The following is a 14,954-nucleotide window of genomic DNA, read 5'->3' on the forward strand; positions in this document are numbered from 1 at the left end:
AAGAGCATTGGGAAGGTTTGTTCATGTATTTTCTATCAGGTATTTATAGTCCTGTCACAAAATCTGATTACCCTGTTATACCAAGAAGTAAATGGTAAGGAAGTATCAAAGGTAACAACAGTTCATGACTCTCTGTGAATATATAGGTGGGACTATGGGTAAACTGAGTTTTTTCAGTCTTCTGATATGATAATTATATCCTTCAAAAGTCTAATTTAGTAAGCTTGGTTTTGAGTATTAGAGAACTGTGTGTGTCATACAAAATGGTCCTCAACCTAAATTAAAACCATGCAATACAGGTACTGCACAAAATAGCATAGAAAGAATTTGCATATGGATTCTTCCACTGTTTGCTTGATCATCCCTACAGGGAAGTTGTAATTTTGCTGTTTCAGATTTGAGCAGTTTAGTTCTCCCCCAAAAGCAATTTAACCTTAGATCCTCTGTGTGGTGAGCAACTTTGTTCTCTCAGGTTCCTTGCAGGAGGCCGAGTGTACAAGAAAATCTAACTTAGGGCAGCACATACTTGTCTTGTGAGAGAAGAAGGAAAATTCTGAAAGAATGTAGGGCATCCTATTTTGAGTTCCTAGTTTTGTAATTTAAGCAGTAACATTTTCTCAAGAAGAAGTGTACAGATCTGATACCCTTTTAAATAATACAGTTGACTGTGCAAAGGGAAGCTCTCAGTAAATGTAGGAAGTCGATCGATATTAATTGCAGTAGTTGGACTATGTGTATTAAATACTAAATTGCATTTCGGTAGATTTTGTCAGTATGTTGCTTCCTCCCACAACAGTCATAATAGTCATACAGTACTACTTCCAAATAGTCATGCAATGCTATTCTTTTTTTACATGTTACACCTCACTATTATTAGTGGAAAGACTGTAGAAATTCAAAGGTATGGATGACTGTGCATGGAATACAGTTTAGAAACCTAACCAGTTTTTTCATCACTTATTAGAAACATCACTTGGATGTTACGTTTCTTTCCTGCAGCTGGAAAGTGATCAGTGACTTCTATGATTAAGGCTCAAAGCAAGTTTTATGTTCTCTGTAAGAAACCCACTGTGTCACAGGGCAGGATGTTTTTGCTGTGAAGTTGGAAGAGGGTAAGGCATAAGGGTGAAAGGTAAAAATAAAAAGTAATACCAAGAAAGAAGTTATCAGCATTCATTTTTATCTTCATTTTATAGCGATTTCAGTTTGTGTTCCTTGTGAGTTCTGTTAAGTCCTGAAAAGGTTTTACTATGCCTGGAACAAGTGAAAGGAAAACCAATGAAGAGAGAGTAGCTTGTGCCAAAAATATTGAAAATGAAGAATTTCTTTAAAAAAATAAAATAAAATCTAGCTTCTGTTTGCAAATATGTGAAACTAAGTTCTAAGGTGCAAATTGTATTTTTTGAAATAATACAATAATTTGCTTTTTCATTGTTGTTGTTTTCAGCCACACTGTGTACTGCTTGCCTCAAAAGAAAATTCAGCCCCAGTAAAGCTTGGTGGCTTCGGGGTAGCAATTCAATTAGGAGAGTCTGGGCTAGTTGCTGGAGGTAAGAAACTGTCCTTCAAAGTTATATAATATTATGCATGTTCTGCTGCAGAGTTCTGTGCTTCCTACGCAGCCTGCCCTGCAAAAGTAGGGCTCAAAAATAATCTTTCACTAAAGACTTTGCTAATATAATATATGCATGCAGCTGATCTGAACTGCTAATAGAACGTACTACGTTGTTGTGTGTACATATACTGAGTAGTAAATCCCTCTAAATGTTACTCAACAATAGTTTACACTGTTTTGACCAAAATAAAAATGAAAAATGCAAAGATTTTTCCATTTTAGTACAATCCTTGACATAGTTAGTCCATGCTTGACAAAGCACACAAAATATAAATGCTGTCAAGATTAAAATGTATGTCAAAGCAATTGACTAAGGGTTTAGTACAGCATCCTTAATGCTCCCATATGTTTCTTGAGCAGTTTCTGCCAGAACACTACACTGTTTAATAGCAAAATTTTACTAGCTTCCATGTGTGATTCTTTCCTGTTTTAATATTTCATTGTAATTATTGCATAAGACATCAATATCTTGATTATGTATATTTTTTGACTAAGTGTGTTTTGTTTTTTGTGAATTTTATTTCCTCTAGCTGCCTTCCATATTGGTCCAGACAATAGGGTTATGCTTTAATCAGCCTGCACAGATGAAGACCCAATCAGTTTTCTGGTATTTTCATTGCCAGAGTAGGAGACCACAACAAAAGCTTTTATTAATTTTGCTTTTTTTTCCTTCAAAAGGGAGTAACTTCCTCTCAATACGTCTCAGTACCTTCAAAAACTCACATTTCCTTATCTAATTGCTTTAAAGATCTGTGTCAATTTGGCTTTTATGTGACCTTTAAAATGAAAAGCAAATCCACTTTAAGCATACCAACACTTCCATTCTCTTCCAGTAATTAATAATACTGTGGATATTTTTTGTTACCTACAGGCCTAGATGTCTTTTCTAAGAAAATACCCATTCAGTTAAGCTAATTTTTTTCCTAAATAAGAAGCTCATTTCTTTCTTTGCTTTTCCCATGTTTCTCAACTGATATCTCAGCCACTGCATTTTTTTAACGATAGTTCTTACAGTTTTGTTTATGATTCTCTTATTTTTCTTCTATGTGTTCTCTCTGAACAACTTTATCCATTTTTTCTGTTTCAGCTACTCTTCTGGAGCTAATCAGATACATTGTATTTACTTTCAGACTACTAGCTGTCTCACAAGAAACCTAAAGTTCAGCTTGGAAAAAAAATCCTGCATTTTCCCCAAAACTTATCATGCCCTTCCTTTCCTGTTACCATTCACTGTTCTGCAGTCCCATTCATCATTCATGTGCTCAACCTCCTTGCAGTTGTCCGTGCTGGCCTGGTCCTTCCTTTCCTATGTAAATGTTTTCAGTTCTTTTTAGTTCTGTTTGCAGTACTTACAGAAGCTTCTTTCTTTTTTTCTTAAGCCTCATCAGTATAACATTTCTCTGTATGTTAGTTATCTTTTGCCTGATGTGTCTCAGTCTCTGCCATATCATTCTGCCTTTATATCGTTCTTTCCTCTTTCTCAACCGTCATTTTCAATTTGTAGTCTTTGCATCAGCACTTGTTACCTTCAGCTTCAAATTCTTCACACTTTCAGGGATACCTATAGTATTTCCACTTTATTTATATACCATATAATGTCTCAATTCTACTACTTGTTTCAAGTTTTCTCCTTCACAGACTCCTTATCTCTTTCTTCTGATCTTCCATTCCAGTCCTTGTACCTCAAACTCCATCTGGCAGTTCTTTTCCCTTCCAGAGTCCTTCCTGAAGGCATATTACTAGACACTCCCCTACACAGCACTTGCAAGATTTTATTTCTTCAACTTTACAGTAACATTCCATATGTAAAGGTTAACGATACTGTCTGTACTGGCCTATAAATTTCTTGTAAGAAACTGTCTACATAACTGTTCAAGTTATTATTACGCCCTACATATAAATTCTGTTTTGTAGTAATGATAATAAAAAATTAGTTCTCATTTATCAATTTTCTCCTGAATGAAATAGAAATTGTCCTTACCGATAAGATTATGTGTATTAAAATAACCAACATGCTTATGTTCACATTCTTTTTCACATTTTTAGTTTCTAAAAAAATTGATTCTGCTTAACATAGTCAATTATTTCACCTCTAGCATGGCATTTCCCTTATTTAATGGTTATTTTCAGCCATAATGCGTCAGAAAATAAATTCTTAGTTAAATAAAAGTTGTTATGGCATTAAGCTTCTCTTATTGACCCTAAAATCCACTGTGCTCCTAACCTATTTTGGTTTTAAGTACACCTTAAAACTTTTACAATACTGGAAATACACTGTCTTATATGTACAGGAAGTACAATACTTACTAATCTTTCTGGATCTAAGTAATATGCATTACTAAAATATCCTAGCAGAATATATTCATTACTAATGTAAATTCCTGTGTAGATGATCCTAGTGTTCAAGAACAGAAGAGCTTTTATCTTTCCTTATTTTATGTTGCTTGGAGTATGCTTGTATGTTGCTTTATCTTTTAAGCCAGAAAAAAATATAGCTTTTCTTTAGAAAAAGCATGTCCATGTAAAAAGTAATGTAACTGTAGTGACGTTCAGCTGATAGGACTCTTCCCTTATTCTTGCATACAAAACCCAGCCATTAGCAAAAGCTCTTTAGTATCTGTGATGGTCACTCTATTCTGTGGTAGTATTTTTCTTCTAAAACAGGAGCTGCTATATCTAAAACATTCAGCGGTTACCAATGTTTTAAACTTTTTTCTTTCATGCATTTGTGCCATTTTGCTTACTTTTTTATGTTGATACACTTGTGCCTGACAAGCCCAGATTGTGTGTTGCCCAGGAGAACACAAATAGGATGGAATTTGCTCCCTCAGTTTCTGCTAAGCCTACCGTCTAGCAACAGCTTTGCTTTATTTGTCACTGTGGCATTATTTTTTGAACTTAACAAAACACACTTTCTTTCAGTGTACATAAATTTTGGGGAAAAAAAAAAAAAAAAAAACATTTGGGGATTTTTGTAATACAGCTAGTTCCAGATATTGAAAATAAACGGGTCCCAATCTTTTGACATAAGGGGAAAATCAAGTTTCATTGTTTAAAAGAAGTATAACTACAGTGTTCTTTCAAGCAGATAGAGTTATTTAACAGAAGTGTAAATGTATCTCATGATATCAAGGTATGACATCATACAATATGTCACTAGTGAAGATGCTTAGAATAGACTTTAGGAACATGATAGATGAATAGCTAACAACCCTACTTACTGTTAAGCAAGTACCCAAAACATGAACATAGCTGTAACTCATTTTCCGTATGACCAAAAGTGAAAATGGAAGGAAATACTTTATTCCACTATGTTTGCCTATAAGCTACAGTACAATGAATAAGAATTATGTCATCTTCTGAGTTACAGGAAATTGTTTTCATGAACTATCAGTCTCTGAAGGCCTCTTTTTCTTGAAGTTCTTATGATCAGAATTAGAAAATAATGGTAATGTGTATTCATTTGAAGCATTCAAGTAGGTATTTTAAGATGGAATTCTGCTGGTATACACAGTAGTTTCAGATCATCCTAATTTGTAAGTGAAACTCTTCTGTGAGACAGGCTGTGGACAGGAAGCAGTCCCTGTTTGCATGGTGATGATGCAGTTGGAGTAGTGGAACCTGAGAGGTCAGTGAGTTAGTAGAGCACTCTTGTATTATAATCTCTGTCTTCTTGCACAGACAGTTTTGCTTTCAGAACATGGTATGAGTTGTCATAATATTCTCTGAAATAGAATCGCAGAATATCCTGAGTTGGAAGGGACCCACAATGATCACCAAGTCGACCTCCTGGCTCTGCACAGGACCACCCAAAAATCAAACCCTGTGTCTGAGAGCCTTGTCCAAATGTTGCTTGAACTCTGACAGGCTCAGTGCCTTGATCACTGCCCTGGGGAGCCTGTCCCAGTGCCCCAACACCTTATCGGTGAAGAACCTTTTCCTGACATCCAGCCTGACCCTCCCCTGGCACAGCTTCAATAAACGTGTTACCAGGTTTAGCAGATAGCAAATAGCGTTTATGCTTATTCTCAGGTGGGATATATTTAGCTAGTAGGTGGGATAAGAGTCAGAAGAAGCTTCAGCGGTGCTCAGTTCTAGGCAGCAGGCACAAAGTGGAGCCCAGGAGGCTCCCTCTGAGCCCCAGGCAGCCCTTCTGTGCTGTGCGGTGAGGAGCCCTGGCACAGGCTGCCCAGGGAGCTGTGGGGGCTCCTCCTTGGGGATCTCCAAAAGCCGCCTGGGCACGGCCCTGGGCAGCCTGCTCTGGGTGGCCCTGCTTGGGCAGGGCTTGGAGCAGGTGGCCCCCAGGGGTCCCTGCCAACCTCAGCCATCCTGTGAAACAAAAGTCATTGAATCCACAAGTGCTATTTCCTGCACTTTATTTATTTTCTCCCAGTTTCACCTAGTAGAAAATAATGTAACTGCTTAGACCTAAATGGTGTGAGGTTCTGTACTAGCTGTTAAGTCTTGTTTATTGACGGACAGTTGACCTATTTTTACTTTTTACTATTAGCAGCAAAATGTCACTATCCAGTCCAGTATTGATTTTTACATACTATTAGTTAGCTCCCCTAAGTTCCTTCAGAATCATGTAGTATCTTCAAGGATCCTAACAAAACCACATAGATGGAAAACATCTAGTATGTTCTTAAGCACACAAATCTTAAAGCACACAAATACCAAGTGTTCTTGATTCTTTGTCAGCTGGCCTGCTACTACAAAAGCTACTACAAAAATGGCAAAGGAAGGCATTACCATAAATTTTCCTGCAAATAAGACCATGAAATTTGGGAGAAAATCTCTTTTAAGTTCTTTATTTTTGTTTTGTTCCCATTCATGTAAAATAATCTTCTTGGTGGTTTTCTAAACACCAGTTTAAAATTGTATTTTTGGAATTTTTTTATGCTATCTAGACTTTTTTTTTTTCCTACTCATCATCAGTGTCTGAATTATACAGAAAATCTTTCTTTTGTTTTCCAAGGACAGGTAAATGTCTGTAAACTGAGCTCCTGCACTAGTATTCTTCTTTCACTTAAGTGGAAGTGTTTCATTTCTCTGCAAAACAACAGCACCATTTCACTATTTTTGATTTGATTTTATTTTTTGAAAACAAAAACAATTGAGACGCTTCAAATCTTTGTCTTTAATAGATTATGTTTTATTTAAAGGATACAGCTGTGGTTTACTGTCTCAGAAATTCCACTTCACATCTGGGTTGATTTGAGAGGACTTATAGGAGGCTAATGTGTTTAAAAGTCAACTCAGGTTTACTTCCTGCATCATAGTATTATGGCTGAAAAGGCCAGTGAATCAATTATTATAATTTTTCTGGCTGTCATGTAATCTTTGTGTATTCATTTCTCAACACTAATATTCAGGTGTCCAGTTGTCTACTGATACATCTTTTAAAATAGATTTTCTTCGGACAATCTTCTGTGCTGTGGCTGAATTGCCTGTTTTTTTTTAATCCACTCATCTTCTCCATACATCTGCTTTAAACATCTCTATTGTCTGGAGTAATGTGGAAAGGAATTAAAAGTAATAAAGTATGATTTATCTGATGTGTGTGATTCTTCAATTCCTTCCACATTATTCTGGACATCCCACTCTTTTAGAAACTCCTTAATTTAAGAACATATTTCATATTACACTATTGTGAGAGGTCAGATGGTGATGTTTATTAGTACCTCACATTTTTTTCCTAAAAATTATTTGTTCCAGTTGTTTCCTAATACATCGTTCAGATACTACTGCTGTTGAAAGACTCTCCTTCTGATATCTTGGTCATCAATCCCCTGCCTTAGGGATGACAAAATCTGATTGGGTCTCTCTATATACTCTTCTTCTTGTGGAAAGCATAGCCCTATTGTCTGGAATAATATGGAAAGAGTCATAGAAACTAAATTATCAAAGGTAAGTCAAAATTTATCTTTAGTGCTTGTAAATGGTATCAGATTGACAACATCTGAAGACTGAAGCTCTGTTTATCCACAGAAAAAAAAGATCAGCAAAATTAGCAATTTTATAAGTTTCCACACTACTAATATGCCTCAAAACTGACAGATCAGAAAGCTTTTCTGTAGAACTAAGATGTCTGATGTCTGTGACCATTAAGCACTTCCTGAGACAGCATACACTTTGCTACATGCATTTGCAAAGAATTGGATAGGGGCAAGTATCACATTGAACAGATGCCACAGATGCATCTTCATATAATGATTTTCAGTTAGTGCTACTCTAGAATTGTTAAGGAGAGCTTAGAAGCACACAGGGAGCAAATCGATTTCCAGTCTTCCAAAAGGTTTCTTCTCACATACAACTGAAAATCGTGTGTGTGCATGCATGCAATATTTATGCAAATATAGTGATACTATTTTGCAAGGGCAGTGAGTCTTATGAGTGCTCTTATATCTAGAAGGAAAAAAGACCTGTGGCAGGCAGAAGATACCTTTTAAAGGGAAAATGCCTTTGCTTACTGTTCTGTCTCACTCTACCTCCAAAAAAATGCAAAGGTGTTGCAAAAACACCAAAGAAAATGCAAAAGTTTCTGAAATATTTTAAGACTATTGAACTGTTTTGAACAATATTAAAATCTTACACTGGATATGTATAGAGTACAAATTTTCTGCTTGGTAATTATCAGCAAAAGTGATAGCTGGCCTAAAGAGCATTGAGTATCCATGATTTTAGCAACCTTTGTTGTCTGTAGATTTTGTTTATCCTGTTACTGACAGTCACCTTACAGTTCTTGTAGTTGCAACACAGGAAAAATCATTTCTATGTGAGTTCATACTCCATTCATTTTGCTGAGCTAAGTGCAGTACTCCTTGCTCAGATAAGTTTCTAGAATAACCTCAAAGTCATCATTTCCTCTTTTGCTGAACCCAGTGTAGTAGCTAGTTGTCATGAAGATGACAGCTGCCCCAGAAATTAGCTTTTTTAATAGAGTTTGAAACATCTTTGTATATATATATATATATATACATATGTATGCATTTTTCTCCTGCTTGACTGGACATTTCAGGTCTCAACCTGTCAAGTTTCTGCTCGTTCTGGGCTTGCTCTTTCATGGAGACATAACTGTGGTCTGCCCACATGACCAAATTATCAGGATCTTGTAATCTGCACTAGAAAGGCTGCAAAACCAAATCATTTTGTGATTATTTTCACTACTTATAATCTAGCAGTAGTATATGACTGTATTTTATTAGGTTAGCCTGGCCTTCTGTCTCACTTCATTTGCGTTTATATAGTTCTCATCTTAAATGTAAAAGTGAGTATTAACATTTAGTAGTACTGATTTTTTAGCATGCTGTTAAGTAACATAATTTTTAAAATAGTTAAAGCAGCAGTCTGTTGGGTTCTTACACAGCTGTGTAAAATTTTACCTATTACCTTACTAGTCTAGTCCTTCTGCTTAACATCAAGCACTTCATTAATGTGAGTTTGTATGGTATTCTGGTTTTGAACCAGGGCAACAAAGATCCAGTTTTTCTACCTGTGATCCAAGTTCTTTAACTTTCAAGACAGGAGAAAGAAGATTTGGGATGGTCTCTTAACTTTAACTTCTTTCAGAGTTTGTCTTTAAGAGCTCATGTGTTCTAAATAACGTGCAGCCTCACGTGCTGGTGACATATACTGAATGGCCACCAGATAAAGCAAAATAGGAAGCTTGAGATAACAACGTTATAATTTGTCCAATATCCCACAGAAAGTAAGAAATAAATCTCAAGAAGCTGTTGTGTTTTTCTAGTTCTGATAGCAAAAAATATATGGAAAAATATTGTAATATGGTGAAGGTTGTTAAGGAACAGTGGATGGGTGCAGCATAAAAATGTATGTTGTGTTTTGTCTGCAATTTTGTTAAGTGTACTGTTGCAAACTATGTTTGCACCTTGTTCATATTCAGTAGTTAGGTAAGTATTTTTGTATTTCCTCGTGCTGTAGTCTGGAAGAGAGGTAGAGAGGGGAAAGAAAATCTAAAAATTGTTGTCTAATATCAAGACACTGCTTTCAGACTTTAGGGAAGCTGATTAATGCTCCATTTCATTCAATTATACTGTTCTGCATATACTTTCAAGTAAATATGAATAGTGAAGGATTTTTCTTGCTTATTGATTTCTGCAAAGTAATTTTAATTTGAAATGTTATTTGCTTAAGAGAAAAAGGAAACAAAAAATTACTTTTCATACACTCTTGACACTGTAGATTACTTATTTCGTACAGCCTGTGATTAATTCAGGTAAGGTGATGCTCAATATATGAAAACCAAAAATTAAAAGATTGAAAGGAGCAAGCTGTATCTTCGATTCTTGTTAAAAATTTTGTCTTATTTTGCCCCATTTCATCGGTATTCTGTACATCAACACCGGCACAGCCACATGGTTGCCCTTGGCTACGGGCCAGACTCCCACTGGTCACTCGTACATACACTCATACTCTCCCTTCCCATCAGGATAAGGGCAGAAAATAGAGCGGAGCAGACTGCTTACCAGTTAGCATCACAGGCAAAACCTACCTGACTGGGAGAATATCAGTTTAATTTATTGCCAATTCAAATAGGTAGGGGTAACAGAAAAGACAAAAATTAAATCACCTCCCTCCTTCTCCTTCCCAGGCTCCTGACACCCCACCCTGAGCAGCAGTGGGGACTGGGGTCAGTCCACAGTGGTTCCCCTTTGCTGCTCCTTCCTCCACACACTTTTCCCCAGCTCTAGCTGCAGTCCTTCAGGATAAGCCTGGTCCTCCACAGGCCGCAGGGTGGGTGTCTGCTCCACTGTGGTCTCCTCCAAGAGCTGCAGGGGAGGAACCTCTGCTCTAGTATCTGGAGCACCTCCTGCCTCTCTGACCTTAGTGTCTTCAGGGCTGTTTCTCACACACTTTTCCCCACTCCTCTCACTGCTGCGCTGCATTTTGCCCTTAAATATGCTTTCCCAGAGGCACCACCAGCTTGGCTGACTGCCTCAGCTTCAGCCAGCAGTGAGTGCATCTTGGAACCGGCTGCTACAGGCCATGTCCCGCGTGGGCCAGCTCCTGCTGCTTCTCCCAGAGGCCACCCCTGCAGCCCCCGCTGACAGAACCTCAGCACCTGCACCCAGTAATGCTGTTATGTTGCTCACATAGCATGTGTTGCTGTTAAATATGCTATTTTACAACACAGGAGAAAATGTAGGAGGACCAGTAACTGTTTGCCAAGGACACGTTTTCCTCAGAACAAGATGTACTCTCGGTAGGCCTTCTGTCTGTAGGCCCGTAGTACAAATGCCCAGGAGACACAAATATGTTGGAAAAAAAAAAATAGGTCCACTTCTCTGACAATACATAGTCATTTTTTAAATATGTTCACCTCTGCAACACTTATTTCCTAATAACACAAGGTCCCAATCTGAGAGCGTGGCATATAATTACTGGAAATATACATTAAATCAACTTAGATATCACTTGATATTTAGGCTTTGTAGTTTCATTAGCTACTTGATCCAGACAACAGTTTCTCCCTGAAGCTTAACACTTCTTTCAAATAGCTCTGTTTGTCCTTGTGATATCTTGTCTTGCTGTTTTCTTTTGAATAACCACTTTTCTCTTGACTTCCTGGATTCACAACAGCAATTAGAAAGCCCTATAGCAAGGCAGAATCTTCAGAATATGTTTTTCCATTCATATGGATAAAAAAGATTTGAACAAGAGCTTTGTTACCACTAATGTTTTGGGGTGTGGTTTTTTGTGTTTTTTTTTCAATGTGTAAGAAAGGTTACACCTGCTCCAAAATTGCAAATGGGTATGTCTGCACCCAGATGCCAGGAAGTTTACCACTGAAATAAACAAGACTTGGGTAAGCCAGGCTGCCTTGCGGTCTTGCATGATGTCTTCTGTATCAAAAATTTTCACACTGTGGTATGCATACCACTAATGTCACATGAGCAGGTTTAGCAATATGCATATACTTTGAACAGGCAGCTGTTGCTTTTTATGTATATGCAGTGCTTGATACAAAGGTGGAAATACTGACACTTCTGCTGTCACCAATGATGGCATCTTAGGGAAAAATCTTGGGAAAGCATTATAGATAAGATACTTACAGGCACATGGAAAAAAAAAAGTTCACAGCAATTTCTTATGCATACTGGATATGTGTACCTTGCCTTTTCATTCCCCTCCCTGTCCCCAGATATCCAAAAGAGAGAGACTTTGGGTTATCAAGGGAGATAATTCTTCCCCTCATACTTCTGAGCTTAGAGAATTGCTTTCTGAAAGATGGGACATAGGCCTATAAATTGTGTATAAACAACAAAAAAGAATTATTTAGCTTTCCCCAAGTCCATATGTCTTTCTCCACAGTAAATATCCCTCCTCTTTCCCCAGCGATGTGAGGGATAAGCTGGACTTCAGCATCTCAATATTTTACTCCCCCTGCATGGGAACTATTCCCTCACTATCATGTCAGCCTACACTGCATAGACTTCTCAGTTTGCCAGCCTAGCTTAGTGGCAAGGTAAAATGCCTTTGTCATATGCATGTTCCTAACATTTATTTGATAGAGTGAATACCTCATAAACTGAAATTGAAAGGGTTTAACACAAAACCAGATGAAGTTTGCCAGTGGTGTTGTTTCTCCTTAAGAACAGTACTCTGGAAAAGCTACCATCTTTCTGTCAACTTCTTAATCCTCATAGATGCAAAAAGAATGGGAACTAGTTTAAAGAGCATGGTTAGATCATATTGCTGCATTAGGTGGTATACATGAAGAATGATCGTTACTGAGTAAGCTAGTGCCAAATAACCTCCCAGGTGTTTGTTACCAGTGCTGTGACTTAACTAAATCACATTCAGATGGCATGCAGGACAGGCTAGTCAAGAAGGAATCTGTTTACAAGACAAAACTCAGTAGAATAAATAATGTGCTAACACGTTGTAAACTCTCCTAGCCAGCACAGTGGTGCTGCTGGCCTTGAATGGAAACTCTGAAGTACCATATCCTATCTGTAAGCAAGAATTAACTTATGAAAGTGATACAAGCAGTAACAATTTGCTAGTTGTGATTTTTTATCTTCTGTTGGTGCTCGGTGAAACAACTGTTATCCAAAGACTTCATTGTTCATTAACCATCAGTGATGCCCTGATCATTCAAAATGTAACTCTTGTACCTTTGCAAATGCTTTTCAGTGAAAACAAGCATCTTTAGAATGGGAAACATTTATACAGAGAGATAAAACAGCTGTTGCTTTTATTTGGCTTAATGTGTTACATAGCAATTGAATGAAGTCGTTCTAATCAGTTTATCCACCCAGAAGCTTAGTTGATACTAAATATGTTTCATTTCTGTGGGTGTACATTCTCTCCAACGTAAAATCAGTAGAGTACCATTACTGTGTGATGATCGCTGAAAGCATTAGGTGGGACACATCAGCATTATCTTTTTATCTGCAGGAAGATGCTGTTTGCAGCAAATAAGTAAATAACACATTTGCTAGCATTTTGCAGTCTTGCTGGCAGTTTCAGCAGACTGGCTAAGGTTTGGGCAGATCAACAGAGCAGATTATGCCCTTGCATAGCAGCTTTTTCAAGCAAGTGGTGTAGGTTAGAATTCTTCTATATCTTTGTATGTGCTCTCTAGATAAGTAATCCCTGTTTCCAAGGTTGTCCAAATTGATATTTTTACATCTGTATGCCATGTTCCACTGGGGAATCTTAGTGCTTTTATGTAAATGTTTCACATTTTGTGGGGTTAGGCTAGAATATTATTCAATTTGTAGGAGTATAAATCAAGCAAAAGAGAACCTAGTGATTTGTCTCACTGGATATGTTTAATAAATATTTAAGGAAAAAAAAAGGAATAAAAGTTTGATCTATAAAGAAAACTTTGTAAAACTGTTTTAGTTTAATGCAGTGGTATTCTTTATTTACATGTTTGACACACATCACTTTGACTCTGTTTTGTTTCTATTTCCATTTAGGACGTGTAGGAACACCTCATTTTATGGCCCCAGAAGTGGTGAAAAGGGAACCTTATGGGAAGCCTGTAGATGTTTGGGGTTGTGGTGTGATCCTTTTTATCCTGCTAAGCGGTTGTTTGCCTTTTTATGGAACCAAGGAAAGATTATTTGAAGGCATTATTAAAGGAAAATACAAGGTAAATGACAGTATGCCTGAGTCCTTTTCCAGTGAGATGAACTCCACTTGTAAAATTCCTGGAATTTGATTTTTGTATTTAGCCTGACTTAAATTTGAAGCTAATAGAAAGCTGCCTATGTTACACAGGGAGAGAGAGGTTTCTCTCCAGTATGTCTTGTTTTTACTGTGTTCTGTATCAATGCTAGGAATAAAAATACAGAAATACTTACACAGATGAAATAATGAGTGCCAACAGATAGCTCCTAATTGTACCTTGAGCTTAGCCGTGAAGTATAACGTACTGTATGTTACCTTCACTTTAGAGATCATTTATATTTTTTAACCAAATTAAAAAAAAAATCATAAAGACTGATCATCATATTGGCTTGATTTAAAACAAAATGCCTGTTACTGTAGACGTGTGGTTAGGCATTTTTCTTTTTAGTACAATAAATTGCAACTAATTATTCAAAAGGAGCCACTTGCAACTGAAAGCAAATTGGTGTGCATGCAAAATAAGCATATTTCACAGTGTAGTCATCCTAGAGCCATTATGGAGAAAAATGTAAAACTTCAACTTCGCTGTTTTTACTGTTTTGTCTAAGAACACGCAGTTGTGCTCTCTTTCCATTAAAAGTCATACATGATCTGTGTATTAGCAGAGAATGGGTGGAAAGTCAGGCAGCATGTCTGCCTGATAGTCTGTAATAGGTTTTATGAAGGATTTTGTTTGTTTGTTTTGTTTTGTTTTGTTTTTTATGTGAACTAAAATGTAAGTGACAGCTGTGGCATTGCACTTGGTCAAGAGCACATTTCTTTAAATGTTGTATACCTAGATACAGAAATATCTCTTCATGACACTAGTTTTTTGATTTCATAGACAGGTAGACATTCCAGTTTTACTCTATGGAAGATTTCTTTATGTAATCTATCAAACAGCTAAAACCCTTTGGATGCTTACAAGTTAATTTTTCTTTGTTTAAAAAAAAAAGTCGTGGCCAGCACATTGTGTCTTCTCAGTTCCTTTTCTGTTCCCGTTTCCTGTTATGTGCCTATTCAGTGAAAACAGTATAAGGATTTCAAAACAGTCTTGCTACACATTTGCAATTACCTTCATTTTAGTAGAGATGGAGAAGACAAATGACAACTATAAATGTGGATTTCATAGCCAGATAATGTTCCAGAGTGCTCCAATTTAAAGCAATATTTTTTTTGTCCCAGACTGGTTTTA

At 36.9% G+C, this 14,954-nt stretch overlaps 1 protein-coding gene across 12 annotated transcripts in view; it reads left to right on the plus strand.

The window, feature by feature from the left end:
* Positions 1-14,954, plus strand: part of CASK (calcium/calmodulin dependent serine protein kinase) — a 222,822-nt gene that overhangs the window by 125,043 nt on the left and 82,825 nt on the right. For 11 of the 12 annotated variants that reach the window (XM_066979985.1, XM_066979998.1, XM_066980011.1 and 8 more), the window contains exons 6-7: positions 1,448-1,550; positions 13,567-13,742. In XM_066979985.1, the coding sequence (XP_066836086.1) occupies positions 1,448-1,550; positions 13,567-13,742 (279 nt within the window). Of the gene's footprint in view, positions 1-1,447; positions 1,551-7,371; positions 7,526-13,566; positions 13,743-14,954 lie in introns of those variants that run through there. The other variant, XM_013181255.3, reaches the window with a different exon arrangement.

Source organism: Anser cygnoides, chromosome 1 (assembly GCF_040182565.1).
Source record: "Anser cygnoides isolate HZ-2024a breed goose chromosome 1, Taihu_goose_T2T_genome, whole genome shotgun sequence".
Classification (NCBI taxonomy): Eukaryota; Metazoa; Chordata; class Aves; order Anseriformes; family Anatidae; genus Anser; species Anser cygnoides.